The sequence below is a fragment of the Lepisosteus oculatus genome, chromosome 2 (assembly GCF_040954835.1).
Source record: "Lepisosteus oculatus isolate fLepOcu1 chromosome 2, fLepOcu1.hap2, whole genome shotgun sequence".
NCBI lineage: Eukaryota > Metazoa > Chordata > Actinopteri > Semionotiformes > Lepisosteidae > Lepisosteus > Lepisosteus oculatus.
The window spans coordinates 76422378-76444853 of record NC_090697.1 but is presented as its reverse complement, the minus strand read 5'-3'; the positions used below and the strand labels follow the sequence as shown (position 1 = coordinate 76444853).

Here is a 22476-nt window from a genome sequence, read left to right as displayed (position 1 = left end):
GCCCTCACTAACACTCTTCCTCTTGACCGATGTACAACATCTTCTCGATCTTCTCAAGATCTTCTCGATCTTCTTGACTATGATAGCCGATAGCTGACCGGCAAAGATAAAATATGTTGATTTTGCATATTTTACATGTTTGTGATTTTCAATCTCTCTCCGGCAGTTTGTTGAGTTTGATAAAGATCCCTGCCAGCTATGTCTTTGGGGAACGGCTCTCTTGGTCTTTGCAGTTCCTTCTGATAGCGCCCTGGATACATTCTGGAGAAACAGTGTGGTTGGCTCCCGCAGAGAGTGAGCAAGACTGGCTGCTGCCGACGTATATGTTCCTAACGCTTCTTTAAGAGGCAGCTGTGCCCTTAAGTTCCTTCTCATCACACATCTTCTCTTGCTCCTTTTTGCGTATGAGAGCTATCATATGATAACTGGCCTTTTTTTATCGCATTCACAAATACAATACTCAGACCGAGAGAGAGAAACGAGTGTGTGAAAAATGATTAAGGACAGGGGGGCTCTTTTAGACCTGTCTCCGGAGGGGTAAATATTCGTTAGGCAAATGTGCGAGCAGCTGAGTGAGTAGTGTTTTCTGTAAGGAGCTCTTGTTATGCGTCAGTGTTTTTTTTTCCTGCTTGCATGTGGCCAAGGGGAGCAGGCAGGCTGTGTGCTGGTGAATGCTCCTTTGTGTCTGCCAGAGGGGCTCCTCTCTCCGACGTCGTTGGGAGAGGGGGGCAGGAGGAACGAGGTGCGCTTGTTGTGAGTGCAGGAGCCCGGGGAGGGGTGCTGTGCAAGAGCAGGGGGAGGGATTCATTCCTGGTGGAATGAGACCCGGAGCAGTTGGCTGTGCGGCAGAGAAATATTCCCCCAACATTGTCCAAACTCTGTGTTTCCGAGCTGCGTGCTTTGCCGTGTGCCTAGTCCTGGGATATAAAATAGAGGCAGACAACCTCCGTGTTCCGTGGTCCAGGTGTGGAGAGGTTGTTGAAAATCTTTTTTTTTTTTTCCCCCTCTTCCGAATGGATCTGAGGTAGTCCCTCAGAGGTCATGCACCCTATACCATCGCTAACCGCTGCCTCTCTGCCGCTGCAGATGGTGGCCTGTGAGGTGCCTTGGATTTGTCTCTGGACCGTTCGGTCAAGAGGCGCGGTACGGCTACTGCCGCCTGGGTCACCCCCCCCGGGTCAAGATCAGAAGAGCCAGGGAAAAGCCTGTGCTTCCTCAGCGCCGTGACAGCCATTGAGTGAGTGCTTATGCCTCTGAGGATTTATGAGCCCTACGCCGCTGTGCAGCCTGCACTGAGGAAGCAGAACAGCATCGCAATGTAATATCCAGTGTCGGCCCGCTTATGGAGAAAGGTTTGCTGGCTGCCGAAACGAATCAAGCGGCTAGGCCATATCGGCGTTGCTTTTCCCCCTCCGGTTTCCTCATGTTACCTGTCCAAACCCGGACAACATGAACTGCGTGTCCACTGCTTTTCAACAGGACCCGCTGGTTCTTGTAGTCCGTCGTCGGTAGATCAGCAGTGATCGTCTCAGCCGTTCGAGCGCCGCAACGGGCGCGGAGTTGGGAGTGTTCGGTTGTTGCCGAGGTGATTTGGCCGCGCTCAAATCCCGCGCGGAGCGGCTTCGTGGGGCAGCGTTTCTGAGCAGGGTCCAGGTGAAGGGTTAATCCAGGTGCCTCCTCCGCGCTTAGGGCGCGGGAGCGCGTGGGAGGCCCCGGCGGTGGAGATCTGAGCTCAGATGAGTCAGTGGTGCCTGCGAGAGTGGAGGGGAAATTCTGCCTCAGTCAGACTTTCCCATCGGGTCCTGCCACCGAGCTCACAAGGCTGAAGCAGCCAGGGGCTGGATCCGGGGCTTCGGAGGCCTCAGGAGCCACATCGGGGCCACGGCACCTTGTTTGCTGGTTTAAGAAGGGAAGAACCGCGATGACTCGCTGTGGTACGGTGACATTTCAAAACCCGCATGACTTTCGATCAAAACAATGATTCATCTAAAAACACCCAGATTGATTAAAGACCCCGGTTTATGGTAAAGGCACAGTTGAAACTCCGCTGACCTGTTTGAATGGGAATTAAAAGTTATTTAGATGGGCGAATAAATAAAGTTGTCTGGTTTAAGCTTTACTGTCCCCAGGTACTTGAGCAAGATGAGCATCTGTATGGCTGCCGTTCTTATTTTCTAGTACCGTATGTAACTAAATTGTTCACATGACAGTCTACACAGCGCTCTGTGACGGGAATTTCAACATTCCGCACAATTTATGTCAACACATTTAATCTGTCCAGAAATAAAGTAATTAAATACTGGCCGACTGTTTCGGGGAACGTGTCAGAGCAGTGTGGGTAAAGACATCTCCGATCCCGTGCCTCTCCCGAACATGATCACTCCATCTGTCGGAGAGATACCAGGGATATTCCTCTAGAAGGACATTAGGAGCCCAAATGATCATTTAACTGGGATCACACCTTAGCCCTGCTCTCGGGGCTCGACCAAACTATTTTTCAATCCTCGTCGATTTGCAGATTTCAGCCTTTCCCATGTGTCCTGGAGCTCCTCCCTCAGATCTCCCTGCTTTTGGGCTCCGGTTCTCTTTCCTTTCCTCTGGTCACCTGACCCATCCATTTGCTTTAGTTCCCAACACCCTCCCATCGTTGCTTTTCGCTGTGGGATTAACCCTTGCCTGTTCCCAAGGGGGGTAAGCAGGGGATGCCATGAGCTGTGGGGAAAATGGAAAAGCCTGAACGAAGCTGCCAGTTTTCCAGTTTAGCAAGTGCAGTCTCCTAGCTACCTTTGTGACTTTTGATACACACACAACCTGCACTTCAGGGCTCCTGAATCCTAGTCCTGAGGGACGCCTGTGTCTGTTAGTTTTTGTTCAAGGATTGAGCGCACATAAAATAATGAATGGAGGAGCAATTAGTACTGGACATTAAAGATCACTTTAGCTTTATACAGTTTCTTGCATTAGGAATTGGTCTTTTCGCATACCCCAGCTTGCTCTCCATGAGACACACAGACAGGGAGAGAAGCTTGAGGTAAGCACGCAGGGTCAGCCATTTATACGGCGCCCCTGGAGCAGTTGGGGTGAAGGGCCTTGCTCAGGGGCCCAAACGGAGTAGGATTTTCTGCCGGTCACGTATTTGAACCGGCAGCCTTCTAGCCACAGGCGCAGATCCTGAGCCACAGAGCCACCCCTCCGCCCGAGTGGTCCCAGGTAGAACAACAGTGCTCTCCGTGAGCAGACACAGGGTCACTCCAAGACCAAGACTCTGCACAACTGATCTGATTCATGCAGACCGTGCTACATCTTGCAATTTATATTATCCTTTATTTATTAGTAGCCAGAGCAATGCAGCTTGTCTGTGTTTTACAAAATGTCGTAGTCTGTTCTGTGTGCTAAGAGTGACACAGTAAGGCAACCCCTTGTGGGGCAGGGGGGTCTGTCACATGGAGTTGAAGATGAGCTCCTTTCGCCAGTACAGCTGCACTGCAGCTCGTCTGCACAGATGCATGTCCCTGTCTTGTATTCTCCTGCATGGAATATCATTGAATTTGGATGGCAAATTGTGTTTAGCCTCCTGCAGAGCCAGGAGGTTTCTCATGTTGACCACTTTTGCGAGACCTTTCAGGCCAATTTACTAGGTACCTGATATCTAGGAACTAGGGATCCTGCACAAAGTTTCGTTTTCATCGTATGTATCTTCCGCCCGTCTGTGAAAGCGTTTAAAGACGTTTAAAGTCTGTGTGATCACAGACCACAGATCAAGGTTGGAAGGCTCCTTGTAGTGCCATCCTGCGTGATATGACAGAAATAAGTTATTTGTCTGAAGTAATGTAATCCGGTTGAACTCGGGTGATATGTTGGCATGATACCCCATGATCAGCACAGCTTTCTGAAAGTGAGTTGCTTTTGCGGAGAAATGATTTGTGCAGTTAAAACTATTTGATTTACCCTCATTTTTATGATGTTTTTTGTTTTATTTTCCCCCTTTGATAGTGGATCAGACATAAGGGTGTGTGAATATATTGAAACATCTGCACTTTCCTCACATCATTGTTTTTATTTTTTGTGACTTTTCCTCTGTCTTCTTATTCCTTTGTTCCTCTCAGTCCTCATATCTTCCTTAGTATTAAAGGAGCAGCAAACCCCCATTATTAAAAACCTCTTCCACATCCAGGTGTCTTTCAATTCAGTTAATTCCCTTTGCAACAGTTTGTGTTTAGAATTAATTTAGGAAGCAAAAATGACCACCAGCTTTTGTAAATATGGGAGCTATAAACACAAGCAGGCAAGCTGTAAGTGTCTATTAATGATGACTGTGTAAGTTCAACATAAATGTACAATTTAAACGTATAGCATGTTATTGACATGGAGGTGAATGTGTATAATGTATAAAACATTTGTGCGCCTTTGACTTAAAGGTGCTGTATGTGCAGACTGCGATCGGCTGCCTGTGGTTCATATCTGGGTCAGAAATTGTAGTAAGTGCACGAGGTAAATATTGACAAACTCGAGCTCTTGCTACACTTAGTGCTTCCTCTTTACTAAGAAAGGGCCAGAGCAACTTCCTGCCTGTCGACGCCCTCTTAAAGCATCATCTCTGATGTGGGTTTTTTGTGCTTACAGACACGCACACATTCATCGGAATGGTTTCCCAGCTGGAATGACCCTGTAGGCTGGCCACCCTGTAGGCCTGCCTGGCATGTCTGCTGTCCCCCAGGGGAGAGTCTCTGCAGGCCGCAGGATGGCAGATATGGTGTCTTTATTTTTGGGATATAAAGTGGCGGTTTGGCAGGGTGACCCTAAGACACACTTGCCACATGTTCAGTTTCTGAGCAACTCGAAACTCGGTCCCTGTCCCTGTTGGCGCCATTAACAGCGCCATCTTTTCCTCAAGACGAAAATGAAATCAAATCGGAATATGAGAGGTGCTTAAGGAACATAGAACAACACGAGAAAGAGGTCATTTTGGGCTCGTTTAGCTTGTTCCGAGGATTAGCAGCCACGTTTGCATCCACCCCCTTCCGAAACATAGACGTGCCGTTGGGAAGTGTGCTCGTGTTTCTCGCTGTCAAAGCCAGGAGCGACCCCAAAGGTCAACGAATCGGGTTTGTGCAGATGGAACTGGGAGCCGAAGTGAACCTGCTTTCAGCTCTCGAAGGGAAGGCCGTGACCGCAGGACTCGGAAGCTCACTCATCCCCGGAGAGAGGAGTGGCGCAGTGGCTCTGCGTGTCGCACACCTCACCCCTGAGCTCCCCGATCCATCAGCTGAAGGCCGGGCCCTTGCCATAACCCTAACCCATCCTTCCCTGGTAGCAGTTACTTAGACACGCCACCCTGAACCCCAGGAGTTTCACGGTTTAATAATGCAATTTAATGGACTCTAATGCAGATCCTGTGCAGCTGTGCAGCATTAAAAATATGACTGCAGTGTCATTGGTATGAGCCTTCAACTTTACTATCCATCAGACCCCTGACCCTTGTCTATCGAGATAATGTATTTTAGGCTCTTTCTTGGATGCGGTTTCTTAAAAACTTTGATGGCGGTGCTACATCTTTTCAGTTATTATTAAACACAACAGCAGCCCGAGAAGACGACTGAAAAGGGGAAAAAAAACAAGTGTTGTGGTTTTGCACTTCTTGGGGGGGGGGTTTGGTATTTGAAGTTTGCTCGGCACTGCTTCTCTCACTGCGTGGCCTTAACGCGGGGTGAGACCGCAGAAGAGGAAATTGACTCAGAGTTTCTCAGAAACGTGGCGGCACCATGTGACTTGCTGGAATGAGAGCCCGAGTTGGGGCTCATTTACATATTTGGTCTCCGTGGTGCGGGGAGGAGGGTGCAGTGTCAGAGCCGAAACCCCTTCGCAAGGTCTTGTTTACATCTGTGGCGCTCCGTGACTCGACGCCGAGAGCCCGCCAAAATGTCAAAACCCGCCTTCTGCCCGCCGGCGCCATTTCTTCCCCTTCTGTGCGCGGGGTGTGCGTTGTGAACGAGCTGGGTGCGTTTTCGGTCATGGGCGCCCCACGGATCGGCGGAGTCCTCCTCCGCTGTTCCTGGCTGACAGGACACGGCGGATTCCCAGAGTTTTTTGAAAGGCTCCCTTTTTGGGGTGTTCGGCGGTTTTTCCCCCGCGGGTGCTTCTGCAGTGTCTCCAGCGTATGGTTTGAAGTGGAAAGTGAAACTGTGCCTGCCATTTCGCTGATGTGGAGCACAGTCCCTCCTCCTTGTCCGACCCACGCCAAATATAAAACAATCCGCCCCCCCCCCCCATACACACACACACACACCACAGGTGGAGGAGCGCACTGTTATTAATATTGTCAACAAAACTTATTTCACCGCTCATTCTGAATTGGCTTCGTTGCGCACACTGGTGCCATCCAGGCAGGACCTCATGACAGTGGCACGCTGCGCTCCGACCTTCTCCGTTCCCGTTTTCATTCCTGTCGGACTTGAAAATCCGAACCTGGGTTTCCCGAGATTGCGCGGCCGACCCAGTCGTGTCTGAAGGCACGCCGGTTAAGAAACGCTGTCCTAAGGCAGACAACACGGGTGCTCATCCCTGGGCCGCGGTTCCACATAACACTAATGAATCGCCATTTCATTTACTCTGACTACCGTGTGCAGTTCAGCAGTTAGACCCCCAGATTCCCATTGTACGTTTTGGGTCGTGCTGGCTTCAGAATCCTAAATTCTGTGTTTTTGAATCACCGTGGGTCAGAAGGCGTTTGCCAGAATTTTTATTTTAGTTCCCATTAATTATTCTGCATTTTGCCTGGTCTGTTATTTGGTCTGGGCCAGCACAGAACCCTCCTGCAGGACTCCTGAGATGTCCGTGAGAGCTGGGTCACAAAAACGGCAATTCAGCAACGGTTTGCTTCTCCTCGGTAGACCGGTCTTCTGCAGAGGCTGGAAAGGTTCGTGTTTGCGTACCAGTGTAGGCAGGTGCTCTTTTTTGTAAACACAGGGTGTCCGTCCAGAGGAATAATTCACTTTGTTCCCTTTTAATCGCCAAGTGCAGTGAAGGGCTTCTCCTGGAAACACAAGAGTTAATATCAAACACAAAAAGGCGTTTCTGATACTGGGGAAAACCCTAAAATTCCCCTTCCCTTATTTGACTAACACTCCTGGTTTCATTCGCATCCTGTTAGATAGAGAAGCCTGCCACCACCTCTCCTAGCCTGCTTCTCTGCTGAGCTGTCTTATTTGCAGAAACTGGCCAATGCACTGCCAGGGGGGGTTCTTCCTTTTCCTGATCTCACGAGCATAAGATTACAGTGGATGTCTCGTGTGGCTCACCTCAATGCTCTAATACCACTGACAGGGTAAGAAATCTGTGTCATTACTACAGACGCCAAAGACCTGAGGCGACCATGTCTGGTTACCTGTACAAGAAAAGATGTGGTTCTTGAATGAAGGAGTTAATAACTGGGATCGTTTGTCCAGAAGTATGCAATACTCCCAGTTCCCCTATGAAAAGCCAAACATCATCTTTACATAAATTCACATCTTTCAGATGAGACATACATGGCCTTTATTTGTCTATATGCAAATTATGGCTACTTCCGCATTGCTTTACTGGCAATATCTTTCCTTTGCAATGTGTCCCTGACTCCTACTGTGCAATTCGGTATCTTGTTCCAGCTACACATTCCTGTGAAGTTCACTCCAGCCTTGCTGAACTAGTAGGCAAATCGGTAAGAACTGAACCCTGAGCTGGAAGTTTGCATATTTAGCTCTTTCCTCCAGTGAGTCACTGTGAATTTTTCTGCATGTCCCATTTTTGTTTTATTTCAGGTGCTACGATGTAGTCAAAGCTGAAACATGAGGGCCACAAAATGCCTCCAGTTTTATGCCACATTGCAGAAGAGATCACCCAAGGTGGTCCTCGTGGTAGAGTCTGTGCAGCACAGATGGAGTTTTTGTAGATGGTTTTTATTTGGTTGTTTTCCCTACTTGAAATTCCATGGTTGCTTTAAGTAGGTTGAAGTGCGTTGTAAAAAAGCAGTAGGGAAACTCTTTTAAAACAGCCACACGTCAAGGTCTGCTGAGGCCCTGTAACAGCACAGCAGGCTGCATCAAATCTTCATAAAGATCCAGGAACGTGAGTTCACACAGTCACACAAGCGAGCGAGAAGCTTCACTTTGTATAATTATCAGCTGAATTCTTGCTGTTTTAATAAGGTTTATTGCAGAATTTATTCCTCACCTTTGTTTTTTTTTCCCTCAAAGAGGCCGGTTTGGAAGAACTGGCCACACCCTCACAACGCAACCTGGATTTGAAACGTTGAAAATCAAAGGGCTGTTGCAAATTCACTTACTATTCGTAAAGCCCTGTGGTAAATTTTGCTTAAAACAGTAATATAACCTATACAAATGAGTTATTTTTCTTCTAAGGATTAAAGTATTTAAAAATAAACAAAAAGGGTTCAAATAAAATTCTTGTCTCTTATCCTTCCTGTTGGACTGGTTCTGACCCGATGCTCCATGCCTCCCCTTCTGAGGTGACAGTGTCATGGCAAGAGCATTTCTGCGTTCCTCTGTACAAGTTAGCCTTACATCGGCTGCGAGATTGACTTGAAAACAATTTAAGGCATCACAGCTTCTCATGTGACTGTTGCTTTTCGAGATTTGAGTTACCAGTTCTTTTTGTTCTCCCCTCGTGTGACGCAGCCAATCCTGGGTCCGCTGGACTTTGCCTGTACAGCTCTCATGCCAGCATGAGTAAGGCTGTTGCCGGCTAAACGTGTGCTTTTGTTCAACGGTACGAGCTGGCTCTGGGCTCATGGGTACCTGGGCAAGCTGACTAAAACTCAGCACTCAGGCCTGTTGTGTGCCACTGCTGTGGCTGTCCCTGCACAGTGTCCTGAAGCCCCAGCTCAAGTCAGGGCTGTCTACCACCAGTCGGGTCTCAGAGGCTCTGCAGGGCTGGGTCTGGTCAGCACTGGAAAGGGGTGGGAGAGACCTCCAGGGAAAACCAGCTTGCTGCTGTGAGTGGTGCTGGTGGCCCAATAGGTATCACTCTCCCCTCGGGATGAGAATTTCACACCCCAGTGTGGTGGCGTGGTGGCAGGGGAACACTGTGCCGCGGGAGGTGCCATCGTTCGAATGTGCCGTTAAACCGGGGTCAAACTGCTTGGTCGTTAAAGATTCCGTGGCCGTTTTTAGGGCTGGTTCGTAACCTGGGTGTCCTGGGTATCCTCCACCCTGGGCTTGTACATCCAGGCCTCCCTAAGGTTCCCTTTCATTCAGCTGGTGAAGGAATGTCTCACTTCTCTACCTGAGCTGCTGTGTGGTGGGCTGTCACATGTCAGCCATGTGGGGCTGCACTTCAGAAGTGAATTAAGTGGGTCTCCGCCTGTGTGTAAAGTACTTGGGGATGGAAACACAAGCTAAATGATGCTTATTAAGTAAGTGGGCAGAGCCTTACTGTGTGAGCTGCTTGGTAGCCCGTGCTAAAATGGATAGCTGAGCCTGAGATTCTGACTGAATGTTCCTCCTGTCCATGTGGTCAGTTTAAGTCATTTAAAAGGCAAACTGCCAATCAAATCTGCTTGCATGAAAAGTGTCAAATACTATGAACTAGAGTAGAATAAAGGTATTCACCCTGTCTGCACACACACATAGCTGCCTGAGGATGAAGGTCATTCCTTTAGAGGACCGTGTGTAACTTCATGATTCTGTATCTGTTTGCAGCTGATCAAGTATATGGGGACCAAGATATGCACGATGTGGTCCGAAAACACTGTATGGACTACTTGGTGAGTCATTTCTACCTTCCCCTTTCATTAAATGATCGTTTCTATACGTCAAGCTCAGTTATTGAAGCTTCAGTCGTCTTTGGTTACGTGCGGAAGCCTGGCTCTGGCCATACCGGGAGGGCAGAGTGATATGAAAATGTTGTTACGGGGATTGTGTTGACTAGCTTTGTTTGGAGGACTAATAAAAATCTGTATTGGGCAAAGATGTCATTCTTCTCTCTTATCCCCTGTATTGCAGATGAAGAACGCAGACTACTTCTCTAATTACGTGACAGAAGACTTCACTACGTACATCAACAGAAAGAGGAAAAACAACTGTCACGGGAACCACATAGAGATGCAGGCAATGGCGGAGATGTACAACCGACCTGTGGAGGTCTATCAGTATGGCACAGGTGCGTTTCCCTGCTGTGGCACAAAGCGACGGTCTGGTTATCTGGACTGGGGTCCAGCAGGGTCCCTGGGAGGGTTCAGGCATCTGTCTTCCTGTCTGCCTGCTCATTCTGATGGTGCAGGCAGGTGCAAATGATTACTTTTAAAATTCTCTTTCTGCTGTTTTATTGTCCGTCCAAAAGGGTGGACATTTCTCTTCGGCATGATCGTACAAAACTACAAAAAAAACAAAACAACCAACAACTCTCAACCTAAAATAATTGCGCATTAAAAATTAAAACGGCGGTCATGGACGTGCAACAGAGCATCTACGCACATCTCCCTCTGCTCCTATTGCACTTCTTGTGTCCAGCAAATGAAACCTGAAAGCTTGGGGCTCCAGGTGAAGGACTGCCCTCTGCGGGCTGCTGGATCGGTTTCCCCTCGCGTCTCCATTTCCCCGAAGTCTCGCTGCTGAGTGCTCGGTTCCGGGGGCGACTCGTCTCCGCTGGTCACGGGCTACGGCACGAGTCCTGGGGAATCTGGCCAGAGCGCCAGGGGATTGCGGGCTCCACGTGGGGTCCTATCCACCTCACCAGGGTAGAGCCCGGAGACTTCCCCCCGGAAGTAAAACTGTCATGTCACGTTCCCCTTCTGAGCACGCCCCCGTGCCAGACCTTCCAAATTATCTTCCGGTTTTTGAAGGGCTTGTAAAACATGGTAACACACTCGCTCCGGGGACTGCCATCGGCCAGGCTGCTGCAGTGGGATGCCGCTTAACCCTTTAACAGTCTTTCAGAACTGTGAATTGTGGGATGCACGTGCTGCGCTAACACGATGCAGCGTTCAGCGACACAAGTTCACATCGATCTCTGTAGTTATTTTCGCCTGGAAGTAGCCGTTGGAAACCAGTTGGCTGTTTGCATGGCAGGCTTTAGAGAAGTGCAGGGCCCGCACCCGACACCGGCCTAGGAGGCACACGTTATACCAGCATACAGAGAGAATTGCTGAAGAAAAATGAGAGAAGTCGCGTGGTAACTTCGCCATGTGCTGGAAAGATCTCGGGCAAGGCCACCGTGCTCAGTTTAGTGCGGGTGTTAAGATGGAACTGTAATCAACTTTGTTTGATGTTGAAAGGATGTCGCTGGAATGCCACTTTGAGTGGACAGAATTTGTAGTCATCTCTTGCTTTTCAGTATGCAACATTAGAAAAATCCTAAATTCAGATGTAAGTTTAGGGGTTCTGAGATTAGTTCTTAAGCCTTTCTGTTTTGTGTTTTGTAAAACTGTAGCAGTCCCGGCACTTTGTGTTGTCATGGTTTGTATGTGTAAGTAATATGTTTGAAATTGTAGGGTACAGAAGGCCTAATTTAATTTTCATGTCTTTGGGTTCATTCACACAGACTTGGTATTGGTATTTTTTTTCCATTGTCTATTGTGTTTTTCATGCTGAAAGCGGCACAGGTGTCTCAGAAATTAATTTTCTTGTGAAGCGAAGCTTTTGTTTGCCTCTTCACACTCAGTAAGAATCGGATAAAACAGGTAATTATCAGACTACTGGATCAAATTGCACCTGCCTGCCCCTCCCAGCTCACAAACGCACACATTCTCACAGATGAGAATCAGGAGGAGGGGGAACACTGAGAAAACACCTGGATTTTGGTGTGTGACAATCTGAGATTTGCAGGTATAATCTCAATCTTGTGTACTGAGAAACCTTGTTCTGTCCAAAACAATCCGTGTATAGTTTCGCTTGCACTCCGAATTGAATAAAGCAAAAAAAAAAAACAATGTCACGTGTTGAGTTGGAGTTGTGCTGTGTTGTGCGATTGTTCAGACCGCTTGCTTATCCTGTTAAAAAAACACGCCATTTGATTTATGATATGAAAGGATACTGTAACTCCTGTACAGTACATAATGCTTACAGATGTTACAGTACCATGCCTTGCTCAAATTAATTACAACTCTTCCACTGGAGCAAGGAAAGACTTCTCATCAGCCCGTGCTGAAAAGAACAGCTCTGAATGGCTGAGCACCAGGAAGTGTTGTGTCTCCTGGCTGAGTTGTGCTGGTTTGGCAGCATGTTGATTCGCTGGAAATACATGCAAAACGCTATAGTGACAGTTCTTGCTATCTAAGCAACGGAGAAGGGGTAACCTTTGGTATAATCAGTGGCTGGTCTGAGCTGCTGTTGTGTGCCATCTGGCCTTTCTTTGTTTTAGGAGAACTGCAGCTATTTTCGTACAGCGCTGTTTCTCAGCGTTGTGCTGAAGTGTGATTGCGTTGTGTTATGTCATCATTTCGCATTTCTGACAGACATTTTCCTTGTGTCAGATTATTTCCCTTTCCTTCCACGGTGTTTGGTTTTGGAACGTTCGATAACATCTACAGCGAGAAAGGACAGCCTTCCTTGCTTTTGTGTATTCTTCGGGGTAAACGACTTGCAGCGAGTGTGCAAAAGCCCACGCAAGCTCTCGAAGCTCATGCAGCGTTTCTCCTTGAGCAACAGAAGAAGGCCTGTGTGACAGTTGGCGCTGCCTTCGGTGTGAACGCGGAGTGGCGTGGAGAGGAGAGCCGCACCTGTATGACCATACCCACAAGCCTGTGTGTCTGAGCGACTGTGTTCTCAAACAGCCTGTTCCTGAAAGCTTGTTTGGAGATCTCGTATTGTTTCTGGAACGGCCTACGTCACCGAGAAAATAATCCCCTCCAAATCCAAAACCGGAGGCAGTGGTATCGACCGCCGTCCCAGATGCTTGACTCAACATGCAGCCCCATCTCTTTTAAAGCAAGTTCTCACTTTCGGATCTCACTGTTCCTTTAACCTCTTGGAGGTTTTCACAGAAACAGGATGCTTCTCTTCACTGGAGGATACTGAAACCACATGGCACCAGATCTACCTCTCTCTTTTCGGAACAGAAAGCAGTGAATTAACAAGGAGTTGCGTAATGCTGTCAGGATTAGAATTCCATAGTGCTTATAGTACTCCTCTTATAGTTCCATGTGCTGTTTTGAAACCAGGTGTGGAAAGAGATGGACCTGGTGTGGGTTCCACTAAACTTGTACATTTAAAACTGAGAACAGGCAGCACTTCTTTACACAAATGGTTGTGGGAGTGTGGCACAGGGCCATTTTATTGACGCCCATACCCTGGGTTCTTTCAAGAAATAGCTGGTTGAGATCTTAGGATCAATAAGCAACAAACTACAAAATGGACTAGATGTCTTGTTCTTTCATTTGTAACCTGTGATTTTAAACATTTAGAAATAAGCAGCAATAAAAATGGCCGACGCTGGTACCTTTATATCACTTGTTGTGGATTAGACAGCAGGTGTTGCTGTTCCAAAATGCCTTATGCCATATTTTTAAGAATTCGCTTTTTCTAACAGGTTCCTTTTCACTGCCCGTGTTAATTAAGCAGATGTATAGTCTGTCTGTGAGCTGTTCAGTCTGTTTATTGCACGGCAACACAAAATAATAGAAATGTTAATTTTTTTTCAACAAGAAATGTTTTGGTGCACTTTGGTGTAATAAGCTTTATCCCATAAGGCACCAGAAGGTTTGCTGCGGTCCTTTGTCATTCTGATTTATGAGTGACAGATCTAAGGCCGAGGCTAGTTGAACTAGTTGAAGTTTGGCAGGAATGCTGTGGGAGGTTTGAATCTTTCTATTTGTGATTCTTTGGCGCTCTTCTTCTTGGGGATACAAGGAATGGACCAGATTTCATCTCCCAACCTGATAGCCATTCCATGAAAAGATCAATTGACCTAGTCGGGCACGGGGGTTTTGGAATGGGAACCACAGTGTCCGGACTGGGTATATCTGTGGGAACGCTGGTTCAGGTTGAATGGAGGAGTGTGGCTGTGCGATCAGTGTGCATTCCAGTCAGTGTAATCAGGTAATGAGCAGTGCTTTCCCAGCAGGACTGACGGAGCACGGGTGACAGGTTTGTGCATGTACTGAATGCCAGCTGAGCTTCGCTAGTAAGGCCATTTTCCGACTGCCTCAGGATCAGGGATGTGAGTTTTGCCGAAGCCCTCTGGATGCCACTGGTCTGTACCCTGCGGAGACTTAATGCAGCAATGTGCTTAATCCTGAAATATTTCCTGCACCCTTGAGCTTTGCATAGTATTGCATAGTTTGCATATTGCCCTTATAGTAGAATTTGGCTTCTGTCCAGAAAAATCTCCCTTTGAAGTTTAATGACAGAAGCAGCTTACTCACTGCGATACTCAGCTAATTTCCTTTGCTGTTCTGGCAGGCAAATTAAAACAAATTTCAGGAAGTCACTGTTCTTTTAAGCCATTTGTTAGTCTTTGTTGGCGGAAGAGATGAAAACGTCTTGTGGGGCTGTGTTGAGTGACCGTGCTGATGCTCTTCTCCTGTGGGAAGGCTGTATAAAATGTCTTACACTGGGTATAAATACTATGAAGCCCTGCCCTGATCCATTACTGCATAGCAATTGCTTGATTCATCAGAATCTGGTCCTTTAAGATGTCAGTGTCCTGTGCTGTGAAAATAGGTTTGATGATGTTTTCTGTTGGCCATGCTTTTCAGTTTTCATGCACAAGCTTGTTTTTTTTTTATGCTTTTCTTCCATGTGACTGGGAAGGGCTGGGAAAAATGGTCTATTAAACAAAAACAGTGTGAGGAAAGGTCTGTATCACACAGAACAAGGATTGAGGGAAAAGAAGAATCTGGGCCAGCTCCAGCATGCTGTCCACCGTCTCGTGCACATGGTGTCATATCATCTAGGTCAATGGTCGTGGTCCTGGAAAACTCGTCTGGTCAGCTGATTTTTGTTCCAGCTGGTCCATTAATCACCAGTGCTAACTGGTACCTGTACCTGCTATGCTTGCTTATTTAGACATTAATTTCTGAGCACAAGTCCTTTGTTTTAAAACAAATACCCCATGAAAAGCGTATTATTTCAATAACTTTAGCACACAGAAAATAATGCAGGATCTCCTCAACCTGCTAAGAATTTATTCTCTAATTCCTCAAAAAATAGCTCTTCGGGGGTGATCATTTGATGACCAGACCCAGGTGGGAGTGAGCCTGTATTAGTCACCTCTCTCAGGGTGTCTGTCCTTCTGCTCAAGTGCAGTTGGTTATATATCAGCTGGCACACCTGGATGAGGGCAGCCCAGGAACGCAGCACAGGGTTCCCATCAAATACACATCTCATTCAGCTGTTTAAGAGATTCAAACGATTTTTAAATATAGTAAATTTCCCTGCGATTAGGAATTCTGCTGGTGCAAAACCAGTAGACGTGTTGCTCGGGACCAGGGTTGAGAACCATGATGTTGTGGCATTTCTGAAACCTTGAAATGAGAACGGTAAAAATCCCTTAACAAGCAAGCATATTCATATTAATGAAAAAGGAGCAGTTAGCAAACAAAAAGCCCTGGAACAAAAACCAGCACAGGGGTACTGCAAGACCAGGGCTGAGGGACCACTATTCTAGTTGATTCTCCTCGGTTTTGCGCTGAGAGTTATTTTTACAGAATGAGTTCACGGTGATGCAAGAGCAGTTTTAACCAGGACTTCCTTTCAGAGCAGCTACATGCATAATTTCGCAGAATACCAGTATGTCCAAAATCAGCATATTCTTAGTGTGACCTAGTTGGCTGGAAATAAAAAAATATATATTTTTTTTTTTTTGCTGAGTACTGCTTTCTTCTTTTACAGTCTTTGTATATTTTATGTACTCTTTCATTTAGGAGGAACAGCTAAAGTTACTTTATTCTTGGGCTGTAATGGGAAACTGTGTCTTTAGGGCACATTTCACATGGGTCAGCGTGATTGTCCAGCTCTGCCCTTTTGAGAGTTAATGTCCACACTGGTCACAGGGATGCATCTGTCTTACTCACCCCTTTGCTCTCCCCCTCTCTTTCTGCTCTCTCTGGACCCAGAGCCGATCAACACGTTCCACGGCATCCATCAGAACAACGACGAGCCGATCCGAGTCAGCTACCATCGCAACATTCACTACAACTCTGTGGTGAACCCCAACAAGGCCACGATCGGCGTGGGACTGGGGTTGCCGGCCTTCAAACCAGGGGTGGGTACCATGAGGCTGCCTTCGGAGCTGCGCCCGGCGACGTGCTCGTGGTCACCCCCTTTCAGCATGCACTGCACTGGGGCTGCAGGGACCACAGCAGTAAACCTGTTCTTTTGTCCTTACAAACAAGCATTATGAGATGGGCAATGCAAGGTTAAAAGGTGTTTTAAACAATGTCCTGAGAGAACACCTACAGTATATTAAGATACCTTTTAGTGAGGCAGTACTTAAAGATTTGAGTAGTTCTTGTAACCTTTCGCTGAGCATGCTTATAGCATAAGGGTGACAGAAAATTAGCTTTTTTGGGGAGTTGGAATGCTGTCCTATGACTCTACAGCTTGAATGACTGAACATTGCGAGATGCTGCTAGCCAGAGTGTGGGACAGACACACCTCCTAGAGCTTCTTAGCAGTAATCCGTTTCTGTTACAGCTCCCAAGCTCTTAAATCTCTCCATTGTCTTTGCCTGTTGGGAATTAGAGTCGTACCAGAGTCTCTGCAGTTTGAATCAACAATCACATTTTCAATTTTTACCTTGTTGCTCCCTGGGCATTATGACAGACATCTAACATATCGCTGTGGGCTGTTGTATAAAACCTCAATGATTTCTCCTTTATAAGGGAAGTTCGTCTTGGTCAGTTGTAAAATGTGAGAGAAAGACTCTGTTGAGCTCCACCAAAAAAATCAGTGGTCTGTCTGTTCGGCTTGCCAGTGAAGCATGAATATATGAAGTTACGTTTTTGAATATGGGATTGAGTTTGGACGGGGTAGTAAAATAACTTGGCTTCAGCACCTTTTTATCTGGAATTGTTTAGTTGTAGCAGCATTTGCATGATTGAGATTAGGGAACAATACTAGATGGTTCAATATAATACAATTAAATTATTTTGTGCAATGTGTGTTTTTATCTTTAATAGGTGATCTTAGGTGGATACCAAGGGTTTAGGAGATGAATTTAGGAAAACACATTTTCTACCAAGAGTGAAACAGTTTAACATGTCACCCTGTTTCCTTATAAGGATCATGGGCTTCTTCCAAAGAGAGAAACGGGAACACAGAGTCCGTGTTTGAAACCAGATTCATCTCCCTGTTAATGAAACAACAGACACTAACACTAATCTGCATACCTCAGTAAAAACATGTTTATACCAGAGTTTGCAGTGTTGACCTATAGGAAAAACTATTCAATGGCTTAAATGCAGTTTTTATTTCAGTCCACAGCTAGTGAAATGTTTTTTTTTTACTGGTATTTCTCGCCTCCATCAAACTTTTCATAAGTGTATCCTGAGTATTCCTTCACATCTTTTGTTCTTTGGTCTTTTGGAAAGTGAAGTGAATTCATGACTGGGTTATAAACCACATCAGTATTAAAACACAGAGCTTTTAACAGTGACACTGTGGTGGCCTAATAAAAGAAGATTTTACTTAATAAGTAAATTATTAAGTTCAAAATTAATTATGAATAAGTGCAAATAGGCAACTCTTTTTAGCGTTCTTGTACCTGTTTATAATTGTATTACAGCTTTGTTCTTTATTCTATTAATAGCTAAAGTTTATAACAAAGGTTGATATTGTAAGGACCACACTTCTCAGCCTGCTGTGGTTAAATACCCAATTAAGTCAATTTAAATCTCCTTTGTTTGCTGCTTTTACATGCGTCATTAGGTTGGTTCATATTTGCTGTGTTTCATATTTTTATTGTGTTGCGGGTTTGACCCAGCAGAAGCTCCGATGTTTGCTCTCAGACTGCAAGAGCCCCCTTCCAGAGGGGTGCAGCTACATGGACAGCCCTCCCCCCGCTACTGGGCCTCTGAGTTAAAGTACCACCCTGTGTGCACATGGCGGCTTCTTAGTTGTTTGTGTTTGGCTTTGCCAAAATAGCAGCGTGTAATTAAAAGCCTGTTGGAACGCAGGCAGTTCTCCCTGTGTCAGCCAGCACACTACAGTACAGTGCAGTTTTCTGGGTCACTGGAAGGGGGCTCTCACACAGTCTGAACTGCCGATTCCAGATGCAGAGCCCCGAGGCTCTAAGAGCTGGAGAGTGGGGGCATGCTGTCCGCAGTAGAAACCCACCTGAGCTCACACTGCCCATACGGTAAAGTGCAAAAACCAAGGCAAAGCTTTTCAGCTCTGCCTTCTATCGGTGTGTCTCTCTGGATGTTTGATCTGACTCACAATATGTTTGTCCACCATCTGCGGGATAACAGAAGGTCAAAAACAAACCGACGTGGCCTTTCAGCCTGTTTCTGTCGTATTGTCGTGTTAAGTCCCATTTTATTTTTAGGAGTCACGAGCCAGCTGGTGTGTTACTTTGTTTGTCATGCACTCACATGTCATCGATTGGGTGCGTACGCACACAAACACTCAGGGTTGCATGAGAGGTTTAAGGCTGCTGTGAGAGCGATGCCCAAGGGTGATTTGAATTTTGTGTCGCCTCCATTGTTCACAGGGCTGCATCCCAGAAACTAAAGGGCATTTTTAAAACTAGATTGGTTATTCCTATTGTGCAGATCTGGACAGGGCTGTGACTCAGCCCCTGGGGAAGGGGTGCAGGAGTGTGGCCGATGTTTACAAAGAAGCAAGGAGCCACAAAGTAGCAGCAGGGTGTGACTCTTTAGATAATCAGGGCTGCTAAAACAAAGAAAGCTTGTACAGGATTGTTCTTTTTTCTCGAGCACACAGACATCAAAGAGCTGGAGATTGAACTCAGTGAAGAGCCACATTCCACACTGTGGAGTGGCAGGACAGGCTCCTCTGAGGGACCATACGGCACCACACTGTCTTGTTTGTGTCAAAGCTGTGCCTAGTGATCGGACTCGGAGAGCTTCTAAATCGGCAAACCGTACCATCTACATCCCAGGGGCTGTCACATGGGAAACGTGCGTATGCCCATTACAGGACTCATTCTGACCTGTGCCGATTTTGGTAAGAGGCAGTGTAGTTAGTGCCTGGACTTCAGGACTATTCTGCAGTTTTCTTTCATATGAATTATGAAGGGATTAGCCGGGTCGGGCGTGCCTTTTAAAAGAAAGCATGGGGAAGTAAATCTTAGTCCCCTTTTTCCGAGTGAAAAACAACCCACTGAACTCTTACTCAAAATCAAATGAAATGCTTCCATTTTCTGCAGTTAGATTTTGCATAGCTCGTTGGATACTTGATGACAAACACTGCAAAAGCCCTATTTTGTTCAGTTATGCTGGATGTGAGTCAAGAAGAATTAGGTTTTGTTTGGTCAAAATAAGTCAACAGTAGGTCAGCAGGGTTCAAACTGCAATTTTATCTGTCTCCTGACTTCCAGCCCCCCTGCCCCCCGCCACACACACAAACTTACTGACCCTCCCTCTTCTTCAGTCAAGACTGGTTAACAGTACAGTGCTACCCCAGGGGCTGCAGCCTATCGAGCTCTTTGTTACAGCTGTTTGCGTTCAGCGTTGCCATTCCATTGCTTCTCAGATGAGACCTGCAATTACTGTGCCTACGTGATGTCCCGGGAAAGCGTCGGGGGAGCAGTGCGCCCAGCGCACGTAGCTCACGGCCCAGAAGGACGGGGCATGTTTTCGAGGAAGTGTTTTCCACCCCACCACCACCCAGGGCTCAGGCTCCATCCCATTATCCTTCGCCTTCGCTCAAGAGCTGAGGAAGGAAATGCCCCAGAGGGCGCTGGGAAGAATGTTCCCGCGCCTTCAGCAGATAGCATATCATGGTCCCGGACAAATCCTGGGCACCCGGTTTGAAAACCGCAGGACGATATTGGAATTTGGCAGAGTTACCAGTGTGCTATAGGGATGTCGGTGAAGAACCGGCAGATTGGGGACAAATTAAACGAGCAGCTCGACAGAGGTCTCGTTGCGTAATTTTGTGTTTCTGAAAGAGAAGCAGCCTCGGCAGGCGGTGGGCCATAGCCGCGCGCGGTAATAATTCTGAATCTTGCATCCTGTTCGTACGCGTTCATAAAAGACCACCTTTTTCACCCTGGAGTTACTAATCCCTACAAAAGCTAAAACGTGGCAAATATTCATGCTAGGGTTTTAATAATTTTTCTTAGAAGAAAACGTTCTAGGTGTTCTAGGTTACTTCAGGGGGTTTTTAAGTTTGACTTTCACGCCTGGAAAATATTTGCCAGGGAAGGGCCTTTTTGACACTTGTACAGTCTTGAGTGTGTCTGGGCTCAGAGCTGCTCGCTTTCTCCCCAGTGTTACAAGAAGCACAGTGTAAACGCCAAAGTGAGCTTTTCCAGCACAGCAGGCGTATGATATGCAAAACACTGGTTCAGCTTCTACAGTTTTAGTACTACTTCTGCCTGCGTAGTGCAATTCCTGATACTATCGGCAAATTCTGAGTATTCTCGGGTCAGCAGACCTCACCACCAAACTGTCGTGCGCAGTCAGACTGCAGCACAGCCTGTAGCAGGAGGATCTCTCTCCAGTCACCTCCTTCATGTAGCATCTTGATTTAATTTGAATGTGTTCACAGCTGCTTCAGTTTGCTTCAGTCCTTCTTTTTTTTTTTGATGAGAGAGTGAAGGACTTTATGACTTGACTTTTATTTTTTGGCAGGAGGTTAAGGTTCATAAACCTACTGCTCTTGCAGTATAGTCAATGAATTATGAATTAAATGGGAAGATGTAGGGACTGTACTATTGTATCTGCCATAACTGAGTAGCAAGGTCCAGCTCTCCTCTCTCTGATATAACAACACCAACACATAGCATATGGGACACAAAGTGCACTGCAAAGTTTCGTGCTGTAGTGTCCGGGGTCCGTGCAGCACGGTTCACTGACCCAGGAATACACACTTCTACCCAGGCTCCAAACCATTTTACAAGTTGCACCTTTAATGAAGTGAGTATTTCGAAGGATCAGCTGCTGATTCTATGTGACTAACTGTAAGAAAGTAATGAGATTGACTTCTCGGTCACCAGATACGTGGAACATTCAGGGTTTAGAGCAGCCGTGTGGTGGAGTGAGCGGTCGGGACTCTGATCTCAGAATGACAAGGTTGTAGGTTCGACTTCCAGGTGGGGCACTGCTGTTGCCCCCTTTGAGAGAAATGCCCAGCTGTCTGAATCAGTAGAAATGTAAGCTGTCGGCCAGATCGTAAAGAAATGGGAGGCCGCGAGTGGCCTGGGCTGGCCAGCACTGCGGCAGCCTGTGCCGCAGGTGAGGGCAGTGTGTGGACCCAGGACCGCACATGCGTTCGGCCCGGGTCTCCGCTGCAGAGCACGCTGCCATCGTGGTCACGCAGCCCTGCCCTACTGGCCGCCCGCCAGACAACACTCCAGCAGTGCCGCTCGAGGGAAGCCCAGTCAGAAGCAGTTTTGCAGCTGATGTCATTTTTGTATTAAATGACATCACAGTGGCAGGAGTGATTTTTGGCTTCCTTTGGGCATTGTGTTTTTTTGTAGATTTTCTCACTGCGGCCGGCTTGTCACCCCCGGAGTCAGATTTCTTGCCACCCTAAGGAGAAGCACATGTTCCTGCCGCCAGGCAGAGAAGTTCCTGCCATGGGAACAGATCGCAGCGGCCGAGAGCTCCCTAGAGCTTGGCGATTTGTGATTTGAACGGCTGGGGGAGGAGGGGGGGGGTCCAAACTCTGCTGTTTACGTGCAGGTTGGCCCCTCTTGCGCAGGCTTGTTACTGTGAGCTCGTCTCTCCTCTCCGCCTCATCTGTGGCGGATCGTGTTACAGGCGTGCGAAATTGCTTGCACACTAGCTGCATCCTGCTAAAGCGAAGCAGCTAGGGAAGATCTTCCAAGCCCCTGTTGCCCAGCAGAGAGAGATCACAGTTTTCCCAGCTTTTCTGCTGCTTGGAAGTCTGTTGTCTAGAGTTGTTCACCACAGGTGGGCTTTGTTGTTCTTAATTGTTAGGGATAGTGAAAGATGGCACTGATGTTATGTTCTAGATTTTTAGTTTCCCTACCAATAAACACCTGCCAGATTGGACATTATTAGTCTGATGTAGATACATTGGGAAGAACGAGGGAGGTTTTTTTTTACTATTTTGTGTTCTGAAACTGATAATACCAAAATGTGTATATCCTGTATTAATAAGGGTAAAGCCTAAAGTTTTGGAACCATGACATTTGTGATTCTCGGAATGATTCTCTGTGCTTTCACAGTATTTTGAGAGTATTTCCTTAATTAAGAACTGCACTCCCTGGAAACACGATGTGTCACACCGAGCCTACAAATGTGATGCATGCATGCATGCACCTCTCCCTGTCCCAGCTGGGATTCGATCCTGGTTGCTCACGGGCTCCCGAAACAGCAGATGATTCTGC

General features: G+C 47.0%; 1 protein-coding gene across 3 annotated transcripts in view; it reads left to right on the top strand.

Moving 5' to 3' along the window:
* Positions 1–22476, top strand: part of otud5a (OTU deubiquitinase 5a) — a 59036-nt gene that overhangs the window by 29980 nt on the left and 6580 nt on the right. For all 3 annotated transcript variants that reach the window (XM_069184191.1, XM_069184181.1, XM_069184175.1), the window contains exons 3-5: positions 9696–9760; positions 9999–10155; positions 16049–16197. In XM_069184191.1, coding sequence (XP_069040292.1) covers positions 9696–9760; positions 9999–10155; positions 16049–16197 — 371 coding nt within the window. The remainder of the gene's footprint in view (positions 1–9695; positions 9761–9998; positions 10156–16048; positions 16198–22476) is intronic.